Source organism: Adelges cooleyi, unplaced genomic scaffold, assembly GCF_023614345.1.
Source record: "Adelges cooleyi isolate 19-005CV unplaced genomic scaffold, UGA_ACOO_1.1 ACOO_flye_CR_arks_rails_tigmint_CR_PRNA_651, whole genome shotgun sequence".
Classification (NCBI taxonomy): Eukaryota; Metazoa; Arthropoda; class Insecta; order Hemiptera; family Adelgidae; genus Adelges; species Adelges cooleyi.
In genome coordinates, this window is record NW_026096352.1 from 7,943,466 (window position 1) to 7,966,871 (window position 23,406).

A 23,406-nucleotide genomic window follows, 5' to 3' on the forward strand; every position below is an offset into this window, starting at 1 on the left:
AATAGTAAGCTTTTTCGGAAAGGGGAGAATTTCAAAGTTTAAATTGTTGGTACTGACTCACTCTCTCACTCTCTCATCATCAAAATTATAAAACACTTCCCGTGTAGGTAGAAACGTGAAATTTGGTACAAAGGTAATACTCATAGTGAAATTAAAGGGAAAAATCTGAAAGTTGCAATTTTCTCAAAATTATGCAACTTTAGGGAGTGAAGTTCTAAATGCATGAAGTGACGCGCATGAAATTTTGCTTGATTAGATTAGCACGGGTTTTTATTAAATAATCGCAGATTCTTGCACCGTTGAAACAAACATTCTATTTAAAACAGTGTTGCAATATGGAAATAAGCAATTATTTGTAATTGATAGTAAATACTTATCAAACATATTGTTTTCGTAATTTAATTTAATTTTATTTTATTCATCGGTCATCAAATACAGAATATTTTAATAATCGTAATAATATAATTTTTTAATTCAGTTTATATACCGTATACCCGTGTTAATCTTGGTCGGAGAATTCGTTCGTTCGTTCTAAGTATAAAAATTAGCAAGCGCCGCTTTTATAAGAAAATATTGTAATAGAGCAAAATCTTTGAGACGGCCGCGTGAATCAAACAAAAGCCAGTAAAAGGAATGATATCTCCAACAAAAACCTAACCTAACCTAACTGACTTTTTTGGGAGGGGGTCTAGAACTTGGTCCTTATTTTCACTGTTAGGTTTTTGTTGGGTTCACATTAAACAATGCATAATGTATAATATATTATGTGTTAGTAATGTATTGTCGCATCTCTTTTCATTGTGTGTATACACAACAAAAAAATGATAAAAATATAGAATATACATAAAAAATAATATTGTAACAACTTATAGCTAAATTTTGTGTTACAAAGTCTATTAAACATAATTAAATATCATTTAATAGATATTTGGTTTCATTAAACAAAATAAATATAAAATGTACAGTATCAAAATTAATAATAGTAATACAAAATTAAGTGTAGAGACTTAGGTACAAAACATATCACATAAAAACATGTTACGGACTTCAGTTATAAAATAGGTATTACATCATCTAGAATCAATACTTTGAATAAAATCGTATGTAAATACATTTGGCCCTATATAACCACCGTGTCCCGTTATTCCTTTGAAATAAATGCCAACGCCCGATAACGGAGTGCCCGGGTAAGGTGCCACGTTCTGTGCATCAATGAAAGGTAGAGTTGTCTGAGAAACATCACGGTCTTTTGATGAATATGTAAACTTGAGGAACTTGTTTGATGAAATGTACGGTTTAGACGGAGTAGTTACTTTAATGGGCAAGTCTGAATTACTTATATCAATTTCCGTCCTGGCCAATAAAAAAAAGTATAAGATCTTTCAAATACCTACATATGTGTATGTACTTTGTATGTATATATACCTTCGAGCTTTAGAATACTCGGTATTATCGTTTCCAATCCAATAGCTCTTCTCATTAGGCTTAATTAGTTCACCAGTTGCAAAATCTAAAGGCGTGATGCGTGCTTCGATATTTAGATGTGATCCAATCCTTCTAAATTTAACACCTTTCAACAGACATATTGTGAGTGTTGGTCGTTAACCAAACGAGTTGGAAAAGTGGAAGTTACTAAAATAACTTGAAGATTAGATGGATATGTGAAAGAATTATGAGTTTGATAAAATAAGGAATAAGTATAAAGTAGTTTTTAAGGTGTGCTAATTGCAAACAAATTTAAAAAAAACGATTGAGAAACAAAACAGTAAAAGAGATATTGCAGTAGTGAGATTAAGAAGTACATCGAACAAAAAGTGAGTGGATGCTATAGATAAGGATATGCAAAAGGTATGAAGTCCACAGAGAAATATTGACAGATATAAAAAAAACTTGTTAGTTTGGGAAGAAGAGTGGGCGCTAGAGAAGTATAAACACTTTATTCTTTAATAACTCTTAAAGCTCCCTCAGAATTTCGATAAATATTCAAAACGTCACTTGAGGATTATACCTGATTGGTTGCTGACATTTTTTAAGAGCCTGAAGGCAATTAGAAGGATTTGCGCTTTCCCTCTCTATTTAATGGTAATGCTTACTCATGTATTGGATAAGGCGAAGGCGAATAAGATACCATAAAAACTGTAATATGATTTACCTGTAACGATCATATTTTTGGGAGCAACCACGTTATCCAGATCAATTGCTCGGGAAGTCCAGGACAAAGTATGGTAGTCGACGCCATCTCGAAGAGATTCATTCGTGTAAGAGAAACCAGGACCAGGTAGGTCAACCCAACGTCTTGATAATTCGTGTATATAACCGCGAGGGCCTAGCAGGCCTTCTTCTACTTGTAAATGGAACATCCGGTTAGACTTTCTGAACCTCACGCCGGTGACGACTCTTTATGAGGAAATCAAAATCAGTATTTAAAAGATTTACCGGCATAAAAACTTGTACTTGTTTTGTGATATATCGGACAACGAGGGTCTGAGACTGAAATAGTGGTCGGACATGCCGTCGGATGTATGACATAAGCAAAAACAGTAAGAACACGGCACTACTAGGAATTTTCGCCAGCTGTCAACTTTGCTCCAAACGCCTTGACATCCCTTTGAGTTATCTCCCAATACTGTACCGCGTTTGTACTGAATATATTCGTAGCGTCTATTGCTACCATGCGGCTAAACATTAAACAAAAAACTAATTACTGAAAACTACCGATTTGTAAACCTTGTGTAAATAATATGTATACTATAACGTACCGATTGACATATCCTCATATCGGAATCGATAAACTCACAATTTAACAGGAGTCCGTTGCATTTGTTTTGTCTGGCACAAAACTCTTTCGGCGAACACTGTTTGACTTCGGCGACATCGTAATATTTGCAGGTACGCAAACAGCTCTGTTTGCTGTTCATATTAATTTCGTTTTCGATAAACCCCTGGAAATACCCGTTTAAGTATCAAGTATAACTATAATTAATAATTGCAGATCTCAAGAAAAGCATTCAAAAATAATGTTTCTATGGTAAGACGGATTTAGAGTTTTAGCGCCCCAAGGCTATCAGAGTTTTGTCGCTCTCTCAAAAATTAAGAGAATACTTTATATTTGCATAAGGAAAAATGTTTATAATTGTTCATAACAATTTCATATAGATTATTTATGGATATATTGGGGGGGGGGAAATGTTTTCTTAATTTTAAAGTTAATTGTCACTTTTCATTTGTCTGAATATGTCACCTAAGACTAGCCTAAAACTAAATCTGTCTCTGTTCCGTGCCTATTAACAATTTGTACAAGGTTTGCTTTACACGATATCGGATTAATTAAAAATAAAATAATTTCATTTAATTATCTATATTATTTTGCTGATGTTTGAATAAGTACCTAGCTAAATATTTCTAACACAAATACATTATTTTATTCAATAATTAATTAATTATCATTTTTAACAACCTGCATGATGGGAGCGACTTCCAAATAAGTTTCATCTTTAACGTGTATGAACGGGTCACATCTCCAATAATCATTACTTGATGCTTCTATGGATAGTTTTAATGCGTTTAATTGTTCGTCCATCATTTCTTTAAACTTCTTTAACTGAGTGTGACTTTCGAATATGAAGCTGCCTTAAAACGAAATTACTATAATAATAATTTTATAAAATAATTTTATGTTCGTAGTGTTATTATACAAAGAGATCTAATTTTTTCATCCCCTCCCAAATAAATTATTTTTATATATACATTTAATACCTATACGGCAACGTATATATGTTTTATTAACTTTATAAATTAAAAATAATTTACTGACATGTTTGACTGATCGATAACCAGTTTTGGATAGTTTTTTAACGTTATTAAACTTTAAAAGTTAGGACGGGAGGGGAAGTGTTGTGAGTAATGCACACAGATAAAAATAATACTACACTCCATCCATCCTCCCATCGGCCATCCTATGCTTTAAAATTGAATAACGTTAAACATGATTCAGCAAGTATTTACGTTACTACTTAAGTTTCAGCAATTGAAAAAGATTGTAAAAAATGTGATCACATTGCATAAAAACACTACGGAAAAAATTCAATACCTACTGATTAAACCCTATGAGATATTGAGTGGGTCGTTTTAAAAGTATCACTCTGTATATTCATTTTATAGTTAACTACCCATTAAAAATCATTTGATGGATAATATTAAATGTGTGTGATGAAAAATTTAATCTTTAGGTATAGCTACCTTCTTTGTGTATATGCAATAGTAACCACGAAAACTGCATTAATGTCGTTCCTTTTAGTTGAACTAGAAGTAACGGTGTATATAAATTGAACAAAAGCTGCCGAACAGATTGTTTTTGATCACAGAGCATAATCGTGTTTTCCTGTAAAAAAACAATGTTAATTAATGTCAAAATTAAGATGTAAATATGTATCTACGACCCACTTTAACGGTAAACGGCAACTTTTAAATCTAGATAGGCTTACATATACGCATAAGGACTATGATATTTGTATATATTATTATTATTATAAAATTCTTCATAATTTAATATTCGCCTTCGCCGAATTCTTAACGCCCCACCTTATATCTCAAACGAAACAATACCCAACGACCTTCACCTTCTTACTGTAAAACAAACTGCTATCTCTCGATATAAACTCTTTCACAATCGTCTCCAAAATTATCCAAACCCTCTTATTAAAAATCTGTCTTCCCTCACAATCCCAAATAACCCTCCTCGTCGCCTAAAAATATCATGGTGTAGAAGATCTTCTTCAATAATAAATAATAAGTGTAAATATGACTGTAATTGTAATTTTTCCAAAAATGTAACATAAATGTGATTGTAATTTAGTTTAAGTACTCATGTCAATAGGACATATAACTATGTGACCTCAAATCTGACTCCATATTTTTGCGAGTAAACAATAATCTAACGTTATATTATTGTTATACATGCTTAAAGCTATCAGTTGGTAATATTAAGCATCAGCCGATGTTTTCATGTTCAAGCAACAGTTGAACGAATATTCCCACTACTTTTTTATCGTTAGACTCGTATAACGAATCGATTTATAACTTCAGTATATTCAATATTGCCAAGCGGTCGCCATGTGAAATTGTACGTTCGTGTGGTCATTGACGGACACTTGTGTATTATCGGCGGGCGCTACATTTTCACTCGGCCTGTCGTTATGGTGGATCATAATCCCTTTGATGGGTTTCAGCGGCGGATACGTGGCAGCCGGGTCATTGGCTGCTATCATTCAATCATATTTTTACGGAGGAGCGACAGGAGGCCTATTTTCTCTTTTGCAAACTCTATCAGCCGCCGGATTTGGACCCGCAGCTCTCGGTTCTACAGCCCTTTCTATCCTTGTTGGTTCCGGTTGTGTCATCAAAAGTTGTTTTGATTAACCCTAATTTGGAGCAACAATGTCATGCACACAACAACATTTGTCAGTAAATTCAAATTCATATATATATTGTTATAATATATAACGTTCACCGCATTTTTTACTCACTGTTGTATAAGTTGTAAATATTATATTTTTAAATAATCCGTATCCTATTCCTAAATAGACAGGATGAATAGACGGGTGGCCGGTGTAACTAGTTATAACATTTACTACAAATTACTCGCTACTTGACTAAAATACTAACATAGTCAATAGTGTGAACTAGGCTAAATATACCCTCAGTCTAGTGTTCAGTCCCCAAACATGGGTCCAGATATAAAAAAATATTCTTGAAAATGTGTCTAAGAGTGTATATTGTCCCCGCTAACTCTTATCATTATCGAATTATTAGTATTAAAGAGAAATTTTCAAATTTAACGATTTTGTTTAATTTCTTCTGAATACAATTGTAATGATTTTTCAATAACAGTACCACATTGTGTGTGCAGTGTGCACACTTCTCAAACTACTAAAGAGTAAAACAAAGTCATGAGATCATAACATGACTCGATTTAACCCTCAAACGAAAGCGCCATATGGATGTAAACTTTGAGTTTAATTTCCTCGAAATCAATAAACTGCCACTTATACCCGTTGTATTCTAGGCGCCTCAATTATACTATGAGTACATGAAGTGTACAGTGTACCCAGCGGTTAATTTAAATCGATATGACTTACCATTGATTCTTTAATTATGTTAAATATGCGGCCTTGTTTTTGCAAATTGTTGTATTTTTGCTTTGAAACAATATATGTGTGGATTTTCAATATTTCTTTTGGCGGAGATCCAACGGAATAATGTAGCATTGGTTCGGCAAATTTTTTTAAAGTATACGATGAATACATTTGATTTGCATTAGTTTGGCCGGAATGTCTACCAACACGTATGTACTCTGTAAATACACATTGAATATTGATATAAATTTAGACTGGAAGAAAAACGTACGGACGTATCTAAATTTGATGGCACACAACTATGTATATTATTTAGTATTCTGTTATTTCAAGCTATATGCAGACATAGAAGGGATTGAGAGAGTCTAGCCCCCTCCAAAAATATGTCTGTAACCCCCCTTCAAATTAATTTGCAATTATCGTATTTTAGTATTTGCGAGTGCCCTTCAACGACTGTGGCTTACTGAAATATTCATCCGTGATCCGATAAAGTGAAGTTAATGAATATTATTATTAATTTATATCAAATTTACAATTCTTCGACTATGATTTTTTAACAAAAAAAAAATACTGATTAGCGCAGACAGTATACATTTTTTAAATTGTTAAATAACAGTTTATTACACATTTTACAAACATAATTATTATTTTAAGGTTTGATCAAAATAAATTTAAAAATCCATACCTAAGATGGATTTTGAATTTTATAATTTTTTCCTTTAGTTATTTAATATTTAAATTTCACTTATACATAATATTTTTATTTAACCTAATGAAATTATTATAAATCGATAAATTGTAAGTACGATTAGTAAGTACAATTTAATTTAATGTAAAATCTTCTCAGCTTTTTGAAAAAAACATTAGAAGAATTTTCATATTTTGGGCAACAAAAAAAAAAACAAATTTTTAGATTATAAACTGTTAATAACTTTCTGTTACGCAAAAAAAGTTACAAATTGCGGCCCGAGTTTATGAGAGAGGCGTATGAGTTGCGACCACATAATAATTAGCACTTGGCTGAGTTATATCTAAAAAATGTGTTTTTTGATCAAGTTTTTAATTAGTATTTTATTGGCTAATGAGCCAATTAATGTTCTGTCGTCAATATTTTTAGTTTTTTCACATTACTGGGTTGGCAAAAATTAAAAAAAGAATTAAAAATGTTAACTGGTCGATAACCAGCCATGGATAATTATTTTTATTGTTATGAAAGATTAAAGGTAAGGACGGGAAGAGTGAAATGTTGTATTATTTTTTTCTGTGCGTATTATACAACCGCACTTCTCCTCCCGTCCTATATTTTATACTCTAATAACTTTATAAGTAAAGAGATCACATAATACGCGAAAAATAAAAATGTAAAAACTAATTAAACCCTATAAGATATTGAGTGGATCTCCGACATCGTAATCAACACCTCTGGCCGCAACTCACCTACAGTGGATTCACTCACCCATAGAAACTGATTATGGTCAAAGTGTAATTTTTCCCTCTTTCTTCGTTTTTCTTTCATAAAAAAAAAATTTTGAAATTTTTTAGAAAATTGTTTATAATATAGCTCCATTCTAGATCTACTTTCGTTCTAATTATCAGACTTCAATCCCTACAAAGGCGAACTAAAAAAAATGTTTTCACCCGTTCTAGGGGTAAGGTTTTATCGTATTTGTTTGGGTTGTCAACGTTTATCGGTAGTACTATGTTTAAAGAATATTCTATACAAATTTGGAACTAACTGGACTATTTTTAAAAAGTTATGGATCACCGTAACTTTAAGTTGAAAAATATGTACATTTTTTGGTGTTATCCTCCATTTTGAAGGGGAGGGATTGAATTTTTTTAATTATTGTCCAATAATGTAGCTTAGAGGTACGAATTCTGATCTATAGAGTTGCTACACGAAGAAATCGCTTCAGTGGCTTTGAAGATATCGTAGGTACAACAAAAAAAAACACATCATTGTAAAAAAAATACCTTCTCAGGTACGCATCGCAGCTTAAAAAATATCTAAAAACACAAATCTATAAAATTGTGTACATTATAATATAATGTTTGCACATGTTTCAAGATGTTTATTATGTGTAATGTGTTTGAACTTTGATTTATTCATATTGACCATAATTCGTTTGCTATTTGATTTATCTACAACTGTTTGCTTTGATAAGTTGAATCAGTTATTTTATTATTTATTATTTGTGCTTACATTTCATTTAATGTGTTTATTGACTTTGTGTCGACGAACAGTGTCAAGTGAGTGGATAAATGTCCGCTCACCAAAAAAAACTAGAAAATGATTTACCGATTCTTTAAATTTTAACATGCTAAAATTTAATCAAATATTTTATGTAGCATTTATTAAGAAACTTATCAGAAAATAGTTATAATATTGTAAATTTTCGTTTTGTTATTTTTAATATTATAATATAATAGCAGTTAAACGAGCAACATAGAACCTCTAGCACGCAACACGTTGGCAAAGCCAATATGTAAGTGTAACTTAATTAAAAATGTAAATAATTTAACTAACATTTTAATTTACATTTTAATGTAAAAATTTCAACCAATTATTTCTTAAAACTGTTCTTATAAAATCAAATCTCAATTACTGTCTTGTCGATATTTTTAGATTTTTCAGTCGTTTTTTTTCGTCACATCCTTAGATCTCGTATGTTTAACTTTTTTATGAAGCTTAAAAAGAAAGTTCTTTTTCTTGTTTAAAATTAATTTTTCTGTTTAATCATTACGTGTTTTGGATTATTGTTAACTATTCTGGTTAATGTTCAGAAACAAGTGATACTATATCTAAATTGTTTATTTATGAAACGTGACGTCAAATTTTTCTCAAATCAATCTTAAAAAAGTATGTTTTGTGGCTGTAGATGGATCGTTTTTGAAAAGTGACAAATTCTTATAATAGTTCAATTTTTATGGCGGTTTAAACATTTAGCTCACTTCATAATAGTACTGAACAAATTGAAATTTGTATAAAAACATATTATTAATAATATATATTAGTAAATAGTTTCGGCTTACATCACTCTAATTGCATACATATTTAAATATATCAATATATTGATATATTGATCCTATTTATGATTTAATAATAGTACTTATGAAAGAGACTAAGTGGAACAAAAATTAATAATCCACGATATCTTCAAACCTGCTAAACCGATTTCTTCGTAAAGCAATTCTACAGGTGATCAGAATTTGTAGGGCCCTGCGGAAGGAACACTTTATTGGACAACAATTTAAAAAGTTCACCCCTTCTTAAAAATGAAAAAAAAAGGAAAAAACACCTAAGAAATTTACATAGTATTATCAATATACGTTGACAAACAAAAAAACAAAAACCATAAAAGGTGTGAAACCCTTTTCTTTATTTCACTTTTTCGAGTGTAGTTTTAGATCTTAACGTGGTGAATAGGACAGTAGACTACGAATTTGTGGTCAAACCATGATTTTTATGCGCCAACTGCCGTGACATAATCCGGTCCCGTTGACGCTTCCGGCCTCTAAGACACCAAACCCTGATTCTGACAAAGTATTGAGAGATAAAACAAATCTTACCTTCCATGATCTTATAAGCGTTCTCAATTGATCTGACAGACATCATGAGATCGCTGATTTGGATACCATTTAATATTCCGTCCGCGGTGTTTTGCAACTTCTTCACGCCGTCCAACACCGTAGCGGTAACGTCGTCGGTTTCCAGTTTCTGAGGTGCATCGATTTTATCGACGATATAGCCATAGAGGCGCAACGCCGTACTTTCCAAATGTTTGATGGGCCAAGCCACAGTCGCGTTGTCTTTGCCGATGTCGTCTTGTTCGTCTATCGAATCCATCAAGTCCCAAGTTTCGGTAATGAGATCAAGGACTTGTTTGGTGATCACAAACGCGTTGTCCGGCACCGTCAACTCTGTCCCTCCGGTGTTCATCGATACCCATGTCAGGGCAACGGCGAAACATAGTAGTGTTTTATTGAAAAGCAACATTTCCAAGCTAATCCAACATGTACACTGCGTTATGCAGCATAGCGTATCGGCTGTAGAAACGTCATCATATAGGCGTTATCGGAAATCTCCGAACTCGGTATGCAGAGGAAAGCAAATAATTAAGCTATTAATTTAATTACCGATGTTCACGTGAACATTATTATTTGTTAGTAAATAGTTGTATATATATATCAATAAAAATAAGTGATCGATTGCTTAAACGCAGGTCAGAATGTAACAACAACAACAATACATTTATAACGCCGGCACCTATATCTCGTTATCGACGAACAAACTGATTATGACGTCGTCGATCGTTTCGAAGTAATACTACGGCATGCCAGCATATAAGTATATAACATACGGCCAGGTAGTATGTTAATATATTAATTTATGTTAAACAATTTCACGTTAAGTATTTACTAGAGAGTATTAGTTAAACATTTTCCCGATGCAACAAATTTTATTGATCTGCAGTCAAAAATAAAAAAAATATATTATCAACCCTATCCCTTAGGAGTCAAAGGAACCTACTCTCAAAATAATACAAAAGAATGGGTTTCCAAAAGGATTAGACTACAACAATCGCATTAAACGACAAGCCTAGGTACTTGTTTTATTATAGTGCATGGTTAAGGTATAATAAGTGAACTCGCGAAAAAAAAATCATAAATATTAAACGATATGGAAATTGAATAAATAATTAAAATATATATTAAAATATATTATATACATTATATTACATTATATTAAAATATATGTAAATAATGACTATTACCTTCATTACTAGAAATTATTTGTATGTCTGAGGTGAAATGGTTATAGGTCAATTTGTACAGTCCGATTTTATTGAAAGTTTATTCAAACAACAATTTTTAAATTAAAACTACATGGGTATAGGTTAACATTTTTTTTATAAAAATGTACAGATCACAGTATTACAGTTAAAAATTACAAGTGTCATATTATAGAATTTTAAAATTTGTAATTAGTTAATTTTTTTTCTTTATGTGGGTTACATAAATTAAATAATTACTACTAACATAAGTTCTGTTATAGTATAAATTGAGAGGTATCTCACGTGAACATTTTTATAATGTTTTAAGTAATATTTTACACTCTTTGAATTTTTTTTCGTTTTCTCTGTACAACTTTGCTGATACAAGTTTTTGAATTTGTCTTTATTTAAACTGGCATAAATGAAAGAATTAACCCTGAATCTGGACTCCAATAAAAACTCTATTTATTACATTGATTATGCTTAACTGTAAATCTACTATGATTTTTTCAGGCTTAAGTGGAAGTTATACATTCAATTTTCCAGCGTTAAAACATACCTAAACAAAATGCGTTTTACTCGCTTTGAGATGATTTTAGAGCAAAAATACCTAAAACAAAAACGAAGATGATAAGATATTGGAGACAATGTCCTGATATCCTTTTTTTTTATAAACCTAATATTTATTTAAGATCTCAATTTTTTTTACTTTTTTTAAATATCTATAACTTTTTTTTACGTTATTAATTTTAAAATTAGAGATGACATTTGAATTTATAATAAGTGTTTTTTTCTCTAAAACAACCATGAACCTAGTAAAATACATTCTGTGTAGCTGTGTAGTATTTCCGGAGTTCACTACGTCAGTTTGCTTTGCATTTACCAACGAAAACATTCATTGTCTAAATATGTCTTTAATTTGTAAAAAATATAATTTTAAAGTGTTTGTTATATTATTTAAAATTAAATTTAGCAAGCCGGCTTTTTAATCATTTGGTCCATAACAATCAAAAATGTAGAAAATGTTTTATAAAAACTAGATAACCTACTGTAGTATAATATTAAATAAAAATCTAGTAATGATAATGAAAATATCTAATTATTATAATGATATCCTTGTTTTTCAAATACTTATTATCAATAATTAAATCAATGATTAATCAAGGAAGTTTCATAACATTTTTGTACTGTTATTGTGTCTAAAAAAAAAATGTTCGCAATACTTTGTTTGTGTAATATTATTATATTATCATTTTTGCACTTAACAACACTTATTGTTACATTAACAATGATTTATTTGCATCAATCAATTACACTTAAATGTTTTATCATAATAACTTTTTTTTTTAATAGCCCTTGTTTGTTATCGATCGTTATAAATAGTATGCAAAATAAATAGGTACTTAACGTGCCATTTTTAACGTATTGTTCAATAAGTTATATGTATCGGCTTATTGAAAATATATTATTCAATTACAAATAAATAATAACTATCCAACCTTTCTCGTAAAGGTATTACATAGGTATAGGCATAAAACATATTACCTATGAATGCCCAATTCGCACTTATTTGGGGCCCACAACCGATTGCTTTACGATTCCTACTACATTTGTTCAGTAGCTGGAGGGATAGGATATTCGAATCTAATTCTAATGTAAATTATATTAGATGCATTTTTAATACAGAAGACATTTATGTACTAAGATATACTAAAATTATATTGTCATCATCATCATCATGTAGCTTAACGGGCCATCAAGGCCCAATGCTCCCATCATGAGATGGTTTCTTGACAAATTCGCTTCCGGAGAGGGGGATGGGATGGCGGTTCCTTTTCACCGGACGATTGCTCGCCCAGCAAACGGAGCGCCTGTGACCGAGTGTCGAACCGGCGACAGTGAGCGCTAACACACTGCCGCCTAACCCACTCGGCCGCTCCTCCTCCTTAAAATTATATTGTATGCTTCTGAAAAAGAATTCCCTACTTCCGTTTTCGTATTCTTATAAGAGTTGTCTCTAAACATTTTATTTATACCGTCATCATTATGTACTCTCTGATCATTTCTATAAGCAGTACCTGACACACAAATTAATCAGAAAAATGTTAAACACTGTTTACTTCTTTGTCTATTGAACGTATTCCAACTGACCTCTAGTCACCGGATAAAATATCATGGTTTCTAAACGGTCTGATAAACCTGACCTCTGATTATTGAATTCATTGAAAAGAGATTGAACTCTAAACGTTCAGTATGCAACAAAAAAAAATACTCATTACCGCATACTTGAATAGACGGTGATTTCTGAGCAAATCGATTTATCATAGTATTTTGTAGGTGGTCGGTTACGACGAATCAAATTATAGGTTTTGAAAGTGTTTGTGCGAGAGAGATGAATTTTTTTAGTTACGATGCGGAAATGAGAAAGTATATTATTGGTTTTATAATGATTTTATTTTTTTTCAACTGGACACGCGATCATTTTTTTAACCGGCGAACTTCTAATATCAGTTGGTTCATCGACTCGAAATTGAACAACGAAGGTACTTAATAGTCAGTTCATATGGGAAAAATATAATATTGACATACAGTGAAACTCCCATTAACGGTCACCTCCGCGTAACAGTCTTTTTTTTGTCCCATCAAGTGTTATGGGGAAAATATAATACCTCTATATGGTGGACATTCAAAATAAAGGTCACAACTTACAAGTTAATTTAATTCCAAAGTCCTCTTAAGAAATATTTTAACTAGATTAAATTGTTTGTAAATTATTCTTTATCATACATTTATCGTTAATAGTTAGCCCTAATATGATATATTTTTCAATAATATAACTCCATTTCCTTTAATTTTTTTGTATTTGTCAAGTTATTTGTCGAGTTTGTCTCAGCTTTATTGTTTCAGTATATGACTGGTATTTTGTTGAATAAAATTAGTAATCCTTTAGACAACTATTCCGCGATCATATTAGGTGAAATACCCAAGAAAAGTTAATTGATCGACATTTTAACAGGTCTTTTTACAAACGTTTTTGAAGCAATAATACAATTTTAATTTGTGTTAGCTTATCTCATATTATAGGAATAATATGTCGATTTAATGAAAGCAATATACATATTTTGTTTACTATAAAATCTATGTTAAAACTTAAAACTAACGGCACGATGAATTTATTTATTTAAACTACTATTTTATTTTTCAATTTATTGGATGGTTACAATATAAAAAATACACAGGACAACTAAATATCACATTATCATGTTTAAAAATATTATATCAGTATTTTATTTTTTTAATCATGGTATAAACCAAATGCCCATATAATAACATTTTTACTTTAGGATAAAACTATGTCCTGTTCCTATGCATTATCTTATCATTTTAATTTTATCCATGTTGAAATAACTAGGCTTCTCTGACTTTAAATTAAAGGAATCACATTACATCCGGATTGATTTTTGGCTAGGGCCGGGTTTTGCTATATGTAAAATCCGCAACTTGTCAAGATGTGTTTTTGTAAAAATAATATTAATTTAAAAAAAGCCAGTTTAGTGGGGTCGAGATATCTAATACAGTAAAAATCTGAGGAACAAAACATTCTGAATGCATGCTACATAATATTTATAACTGGCAGCCCGTGTACCCGTCTTCGCCCGGGTTAATGTCAACATTAAAGTAGAAAAAGCTGTAAGAATTCTTATAAATAATAACCAGTACTATTTCAAGTACCATGACAACCATACTAGTATTTTTATATTATAATTTATACAAATTTATTTCCTATATTTTACAAAATAATTTTTTTAATAATTTAGATAATTTTGCAAATGTACCTTCTCTTGTTTTAAAAGATTTGTACGATTTTCATAATGCCATGCCGTAAATACATTAGGTTATCACATAATTCACTTAAATATAAGATCTATAAGTAAACATTTTTCTGAATTTTTATTAATGATAAATGAAAGTGTAAACTCAATAGATTGTTTAGCATTAACCCAAACTTGGCTTCTTAGTAGTGTTATTAATTTTAAAATAGACAATTTTAATGTTATTAAGACGAACGGTAATTTATTTAACCAAAACAGTGGAATAGTTGTAGGTATATAAGTCAACGATTAAGCTGAAATATTTATTGATAATTGTAACTGATTACATATTAAAATTGGTAATTGCGTCAAATACGAAATAATTGCTTTGTACAGAAGCCCTAGCAATAATTTTAATGACTTTATTTTTAATATAAAACTAATTTTATCTAAGAATAGTTCGAACAATATAATCATTATAGAAGACTTAAATATTAATAACTCTCAAAACAGTAATGACAATAATAAGGTAGAGTATTTAAATTGCATGGCTGAATTATGTTTTTATCAATGTAATTCTAATTACACCATAGTTTCAAATAACTTCCTAAATTGGCACTTGCTAATTAGGATAATGTCTTAAATGAGTTAAATGTTGATAAATGTGCTAATAATTTACATAGTACTATTACATAATATTGTATTTCTGAATCAACATTATCTCATAAAAACTATTTTCCTTGTTCTAATAAACGAAGATTAAAACCTTGGATTTCTATTTTCTACTGGTCTTTAATTGGTATCTATTAGAAAGCGAGATAAATTAAGTCTAAAAGCTAAAAAATCATCCCCTGATTCTAAATTAGTTAAGTATTACAAACATTAGGAAATAGATTATGTTCATTAATAAGGTTTGCAAAAAAAATATATTATAAAAATGTAATTAATCAAAATGTGACGGATACTAAAAAACTATGGGAAACTATTGGTGAAATATTTGATAGAAATAAGAAAAAGAAACATGTAAGTAATATTATTAAATTTGACAATAAAATTGTTAATATCTCTGGGGAGCCAACATTATGTGCAAATATTTTTAATGAGTATTTTCCAAAGGTAGGTGCTAATATTGCTCTATCAATTAAAACTATGAATTATAAAGATGCTATGAATAAACATATATTAGACTACAACGCTAATTTAAACACCTTGATGTTTAGTGACTTTGCAGTGATTGAAGTAATTGACACAATTTTAAAACTAAAGGGTGGAGTAGTGTAAAGTTCCAGCAGTCTGTGGCCTTTGGATACTTTAACACACAAGTGGTTGAAGAAGGAAGATGGATGTTTCGTAAATAAAGTTAATACTTTTAATTAAAATAGGTAATACATGTATTCCAAAATACGCATTAAGTTGATACACAGATAATAAAATAAGTGCTTGTTGCAGGTATTGTCATAATACGCGGCCAAGACACTTCTGAGGGTGCTGTGGTGAAACGGCTGGTATTTACGCAAAATGTCCATCCGGTTCGGTGGAAGGAGTTCTTCGAATCCCCGCCTCGGTGACCTTTTCTCAGTTGTGCAAGCGTTAATCCGGGTTGTTGGTGAATGGCCAAGTTGTCTTCTGCTAAGTGCCTAACATTGTCGGATAGATACAATTTATGTGTTTGTTTGTGCGTTTTTACAATCTTTCAGTTGTACAAAATATATAATTTGCATAAATAAATTGGCTTTTACAATTTATAATTTGGATTTTACAATTTATGACGTTGTTTACATTTTGGTTTTATACAAAGTGTACACATATTAGTATTCAAGGAGAAATCGGTCATGACGTAAACATGGCTGGACTTAGTACCCCATTACATCTTCCTCCCCTAAAAAAGATGTTTTGTACATTTATGGATAAAACATCTTTGACAATACTTAATTACATGTCTGTGTATCATTACATATCGTTAAAATTACAATATAAAAGTTATACATTATATGGTTATACATTTGGATACATAGTGAATATATATAGGTTAATAGTTAGTTTTACATATAGTTTAGTTTTTTAAAACATTCAAAATTAGTGGTTAGTATATAGGTTAGTATTACAATATATTTTATTTCTTATTATTTTTTTCAATTACAATTACAATATATTTTTTTTCATCAAAGTACAATACAATATATATATTTTTTTTTCATATCACATTATATTTTTTTTTTAAATTGACATTATAATATTTTTAAAATACAATTACAATTTATTACCTTAGATAATATCTTCAGTTAATTTAGAATCTATGATAAAAGCATCTTTCTCTCTCTATAATTTTGACTGAGTTATAATCTTATTAATTATTATTAATCATAATCTACCTGACGTCGGTGTGTCCTTGAGCTCGGTGTGAGAAAAGACAAGTCCTGCCTTTCCTAGAACCATGGGGAACAACACGTCCGTCTTCATTAAATGAGGTACGAGCAATTCTATTTAGATAAATAAGGAGGGGTGGACTTGATCAAGACAGGGCCATACCAGTTCGGTGTGAAGAGAGACAAGTCCTGTCCCCCTTAGAACTTTTTAGGCATAGCCTAGTCTATGATCTCGTCCACTTCATAATCCATATTAGGTAGTTCCCCCGTAATTTGTGATATTAAATAGTCTTTGTCTTGGACAGCTATGACTAATGCCATGCTAACGTTGTAGGGTCGTAAATTACTAAAACGAGTTCTAAATGTCGTTTTAACTTGTTGTTCGACACCTTTAAGAAATCTATTGGGGAAATCGAATGTATTAGCCTCTACTAATATGTCCCAAAGTGTTCGTCTTCTTTTATAAATAGTGCAGTTTTCAAAGGCTATCCTTAGTATGCTAATAAAATACTTTGTTACATCTGTTACATTTTCATGTTCAAAAAATGTATCTAATAGGTTATCCCTCTCTATGGCCGCGATAACGAGGGCCATTGAAATGTTATATGGTCGTAACGACCCATAAAGTTCCCTCATTAAATTTGTAATTTCCCTTTCACAGTTTTTCAAATACTGCTCATCAAATTTTATAATTAATTCTGAATTTACTTCAGCTATTATGGTTTTCAATGTGTGTCTGGGTGCAAGATGGTTAGTGCAATTGTTTAAAGCACAATTTATGATTTTTTTCATAAAGACTATACGGGGATTGCTCGTACTCATTATGTCTAATGTACTAATGTTAATGTAAGTAGGAAAGTTTTCCATTCACCTAGAACATTAAAACATATATTTTTAGAATTTAAATGTTAGTAATACTTATGCTACTTATTTCGTAATGTTAGTTATGTTTTTTTTTTCTTTTTTTTGTTTTTCTTTTTTCTTATACTAGGCATATCCTTAATTAATCTGTAAAATCTAATTGGCCTTAACTTTCTAATAATATAATTTAAAACACAGCGGGAAGCCACCGTGTCAAAAACCGGATTGTGGTAATTCATGTGGGGGGGGTGTGTTTCTATACATGTTAATTCGTGAGCTTCCTTTAGGTTCAGATCCCTTCCTGCCTTTTTTACCACCCCTAGAAACTCATCGTAATAGATTTTTCCGGTCTCCATGTTTAGCAACTTTAAATTGAACCGCCCGTCGTTGTTATTATCCCAGGCGGTCATATTCAAGTATTTATAGACATTTTTCAGTCCCATTTGCTTTAATATTTTGTAATCATGGTTACCGTTCCAAAATACTATGATGGGTTTCCTTGAACCTTTGTGGATATACTTTGAGATGGAGGATAAATTCATCGTTGAGGGTCCCTTTTGACACAGTCCCTTATTTAGCTCGTTTAATAACGAGCCAAACGCTGGTTTCGTTGTCTTAAATCTATTGCACTGTCGAGTAAGCGATCTGAGTTCCTGTTCCGTGGCCCGTCGTGGCGCACAAGTTTTGGTTACAACTACCGGAAATCCCGATAGCTTCACGGGGTCATTATTCTTGTGCGTTGACAACAGGCAGCCCGACACAGTGACATATTCACTGTTGGCTTTCGGCAGGAACTCGAAATCGGCTACTATGATCTTTATGTTTGCGCTAAAACAGGTTTCATTATATTACTACAGATATAACGTCATACGTATATTAGTCGTCCTTCACCATGATTTTTCTATATATATATATTTGAATATTTATATGTCTCTACTTGCTACTTGTTATTTTGTTACTTAATATTTTTATAAAGGTATTTCCTCTCCCGCGCGCACGGCTTGCCCAATCCTATTGGCTCGTGCTCGCCTTAAGCGGTTATACTGTAATATATCATTTATATATAACACTACTAGAATTATTATTAAGTTAGCTATGCTGAGACCTAACAAAACGTATTCATATATACTTTGTATAAATGGTACATGAAAAATATCGGCTTCTGCTTCGAGTTGTCTTGTTGACTTTCCGTTAATTAAAAGATCACTAATTGAACGAGCTTGTGTGTGAAAGGCATTTAAAAAGTGGTTATTAAACCTTGAACTCAAATATGTTGGTTCTGGCATGGTGATATTGGCAATAAAATCATTATATCCCTCAGAAATAATTTCTTTTCCCGCAATTAATACATCTTGATCGCTGTAGGCTCTACAAGAAGAATTTAAACTTAGGATCCCATTATTTTCTAATTGTATCCGTTCTGCGGGGTGATCACCACAGACTATAAAAATGGTCTCTCCAGGCGAAATATAAAGCCATTTATTTTTATTTGCAAATTTATAAAAAATAGTACTGGTTATTCTGTTATAAAGGATTTTGCAATTACTAGGAACAATTCTTTGTTGTTTTAATAGTAAAAGCTCACAAACTTGCAAATTGCTGTAAGCATGGAGTGGATATAATTCGTCACATAGTAAGAAATTTGAGCTTCGTTTACAGTTTAACTGATCAATTTTTTCGAATGTCGAATATCGTTCATGATTGTTTGTTACAGCGATATAATGAAATTTTGGCTTAATATACATACAAGTCTGGTTATTACAGATTGGCAAAGGAAGAATGTGATACAAAAGTAAACGATCTTTTAGAAGTACGGGCAAGTTTATTTTAAATACAATTTTCCCATCAGCATAATAAATAATAATTTGTGACAATTTAATTGTTTCAGCTAAGTGATCAAGACTAGTATCAAATGGAAGCTGAGTATTTGATTCCAATTGGTTTGCTATAAAAACAAATTGCGTCTGAAGTTCGTCAATACTTATTAAACTAGAATGAAGTTGACCTAACCGTGCTAATTGTAGTATTTCAAATATGAGATTAGATTCATAAATGTATTGTGATAATAACAATTCAATTTCAGCGACATTACCTAAGCGGAATAATTCCATTATCCCGGTGGTATAGGTGTCGGAAGGTGGTTTTATTTGTGGTGGCAAAGTTTGACCAGGTTTAACATTCTGTGATATTTTAAATACCCTAGTATTTTGTGGCAAGGCTGCTTCGCCTCCGTCTAGATAATTTTTTATAAGAGATTCGGATTTTTCTAAGCATGTATCGCTACAAAGCCCAAAGATGGTCTTAGCTGTTTTCGCCAAAACTGACCACGGTATAGCACGTCGATTTTTGGCTCTAGTATGCCCTACAGATTTTAGACTTAAATCTATTTTTCGCCCAACTTCTTCGCGAATAAAATCTATTTTATCTACTATAAAGGCACATCGCTGTAATAGAGTTTTATCAGTAGTAGTTACATTATTTATTGAATTCCATTCAAAGGTGCGATTATCATAATTTTTACAATATTCTTTTAATTCGGTAATACGTAGTTTTAATTGGTCTGAATTAGTATTATAATAGCTTAAATCTAGATATGCGGTAAAATCGTAAGTTGTTTGTTGAACTCTCATTTGTCCCAAACTTTCATACAGTAAACCCGCAGTGGTTAACAGTCTGTCATCTTGATAAGGCGTGGTTGACTTAACAAGTCGTACTATAAATAGTAGTGGTATTGTGCTGAAATTTTAATCGAATTCTTTTATTATTATAGTGATCAAAACAAAATTTGACACAATAAGAATTGATTCACAATTTTTTTTCATTGGAACAAAAATACAGGTAAAAAAGATTATTTTCTAGGAATGGGAATTAAGTAATTAGATAGTGGAACATTATTTATTAGCTTTTCCCGTTTGTCCAAGTTATTGAAAAGAAATGATATAACAATGCGTTAAAAGACATTTTTTATAGAACCCCTTGTTTAAAATTATATAAAATGTCCTAAATGTTTTGGAACCAGAGTTGTATTTTTACGTGTTTTTTTTTTTTTTAAACAAGGTATCTGTTATACAGAAAATACCAAACGTTTATAATACTTGAATATTACAGTATAGTTCTCAATGAACTGGCCTGCCCTTTCTATTCGTTGTAAGCGGTTTAAACTGGTCGTGTGTGTTACGTGTGTCACCAAAAACGGTTTGAATACAATGTGACAACGTTGTAACACCCCAATAGGAATGCGGTTTTTTATTGTCGACCTTCCGTTGGTCCAGCGTGCACCTGTCTTAAGAGTATCGTGATAAAATCGCCCTACACAGGTTTTCGATTCTCGTCGCGTTTAGTATGTGTCCCGCCATATTCTTGTACCGTTGTTAGTATTATTTCAAACGTTTGTGTTGCTTTAATATAAAATTTTACATTTTATATTTTCTTTTAAGTTATATTTTAAGTTATATAATTATTAATATGTATTAATGTATTTCAGAAAATTAAATAATAACAATAACGTTAAAGTAACAGCATAATATAAAATAACTCATATTTAAAATATGCGTCAGGCGTCATTACGCCATTTTTTTCTTTTCATTATTATTTTTTTTTTAAATAAAATAAATCCAATAATATTATTATTATTACAGCGTCGGACATTACGAAAGGACTAATTTGGTTTAAAAGTTTCTTACGAGAACTTACTAATAATAATATGTATAATAAACCTACTCGGGGAGAAAAATCGCACACCAAATTCTGGTTTTACTAAAGAACTTGTTTTATATTCATCATGGAGAATCAACTACAGGTTAGTGAAAGCTATTTTATTTATGTGCAGTGTTTTTTTTAGTGAACTAAAAGTGTTTTCTCTTTTTTTTTTATTAATTTTATTTAAAAGTGCGATATTATAGAAACATGGCAGTCTTAGTATTATTCTTCTTCATCGGAACTATGACTGAAATATTTCTTTACATTATTTAAATGAACGACCACGTGTTTATTTCCCCGTAGTATCTGTACATTGTGGGAACCTACTACTTCTGTTACCTTATATGGTCCTTTCCAAAGTGGAGCTAATTTATTTCTTTGAGTATGATCCATTAACAAAACGTCGTCTCCTACCTCCAATTCTATTGGATTAATTTTCTTATCGTAGCGTTCCTTTGACTCTACTTTTTTCTTTATTAAATTTTCCCTAGCTATTTTATGAGCTACTTGCATACGCTGCTTTAAATCAAAATAGTAATCATCATAATTATAACGAGGTTCTGGTTCGCGCTGTAATTTAAAAGGTATTTCTATAGATCTACCATATACCAATTGATACGGGCTATAGTTAGTCGACGTATGCACAGTATTATTGTAAACAAAGATAGCGTACATTATATTTTTATCCCAATCATCTAAGTTCTTATTTGAATAAGCACGCAGATATTCTGCTAAGTTCCTGTGGAGTCTCTCAATCGAGCCAAGCGAAATCGCGTGATGAGCTGAAGATTGAGCTTTATCTATATTTAGCAACTTGCATACTTGAGCAAAAGTTTTTGATAAGAAATCCGTTCCTTGATCGGTTAAAATTCGTTCTGGGAGTCCATGTAAACACACAAAATGTATTACAAGTGCTTCTGCGACCGTATTAGCTTTGTGGTCGGGTAGGGGAATGGCCAAGGCAAATTTAGTAAGGTCGTCTTTGATCGATAAAAGATAATTGTTTCCTAAGTCAGTGGTTCGCATAGGACCGACTATATCTAATTGAATGGTCTGGAAAGCTCGTGAACTTGTACTAGTAATAGCAAGAGGTTGTTTAACGTGGTGGTTCGATATTTTGTTGCGTTGGCAAGAATCGCATTTTTTAATATACTCCTTTACTTCCCTTTTAAGCCCCTTCCAGTTAAAATAGTGCTTTATTTTCTTAATTGTCTGACTCACACCTAAATGGCCACCAGCAAGCTTTGAGTCATGGTATTGCGCAAAAATAGTACGTTTTTCTTCCGGTGTAAACTCTACGCGTGAACAAATAATAATTTTTATGTCGGTATCACGGAAAACATACCGTATCATTGACCTCACGTGTGACCAGTCCACATCGTCATCATCTCCTAATTTATTCATGGCTAGTTTATTTAAGTTGTTTTCTTCACAGAACTGCCGTAATGCTACTAACGTTAAAAACAGGTTTTCACACGTCGTTACCTGCTGATCGCGTGTTTTCGTTATTAAGAATATAATGTATCGGTCGTTATTTTTTATGAAAGTCGTCCCCCCAATATCGCCTGCTTGTACGTTTTGGTCGGCTCCGAATTTTTGTTTTAACTGGTAGTTAATACCGGTTCTAAAATTAAATTGCTTCGCGATCTCGGACACTATGTGATATTCGTCGGGTGCGTCTATTAATTCACCCGTTACCTCGGATACATTTTTATTAGTAATCAACTGTGTTTCAAATTTTTCAAGGAAAACTGGGTAC

General features: G+C 31.4%; 1 protein-coding gene and 1 long non-coding RNA gene across 3 annotated transcripts; one reads left to right on the forward strand and one right to left on the reverse strand.

The window, feature by feature from the left end:
* Window positions 1-755: 755 nt before the first annotated feature.
* On the reverse strand, window positions 756-10,177 carry LOC126844544 (uncharacterized). Its single transcript, XM_050582821.1, has 9 exons — window positions 9,705-10,177; window positions 6,138-6,352; window positions 4,240-4,381; window positions 3,458-3,630; window positions 2,760-2,942; window positions 2,455-2,678; window positions 2,153-2,397; window positions 1,426-1,570; window positions 756-1,353 (listed from the first exon to the last, which is right to left on the reverse strand). Exons 1-9 carry the CDS (start codon window positions 10,129-10,131, stop codon window positions 1,071-1,073), a joined length of 2,037 nt encoding a protein of 678 aa, XP_050438778.1. The 5' UTR covers window positions 10,132-10,177; the 3' UTR covers window positions 756-1,070.
* Window positions 8,345-11,815, forward strand: LOC126844545 (uncharacterized). 2 transcript variants are annotated; one of them, XR_007686593.1, is made up of 3 exons: window positions 8,345-8,620; window positions 10,358-10,501; window positions 11,423-11,815. It is a non-coding gene; the product is annotated as an uncharacterized LOC126844545 (long non-coding RNA). The 2 variants fall into 2 exon arrangements; XR_007686592.1 differs by lacking the exon at window positions 8,345-8,620 and adding an exon at window positions 9,946-10,228.
* Window positions 11,816-23,406: the final 11,591 nt, after the last annotated feature.

What these genes read in the sequence shown, in the direction of transcription:
- LOC126844544 (XM_050582821.1), bottom strand. Translation starts at nt 10,131, where the DNA reads ATGTTGCTTTTCAATAAAACACTACTATGTTTCGCCGTTGCCCTGACA. An exon ending in ATTGCATATACACAAAGAAG is followed by an intron (nt 3,631 to 4,239) that starts GTAGCTATACCT and finishes TTTCGTTTTAAG; the next exon opens with GCAGCTTCATATTCGAAAGT. An exon ending in ATATGAGGATATGTCAATCG is followed by an intron (nt 2,679 to 2,759) that starts GTACGTTATAGT and finishes TTTAATGTTTAG; the next exon opens with CCGCATGGTAGCAATAGACG.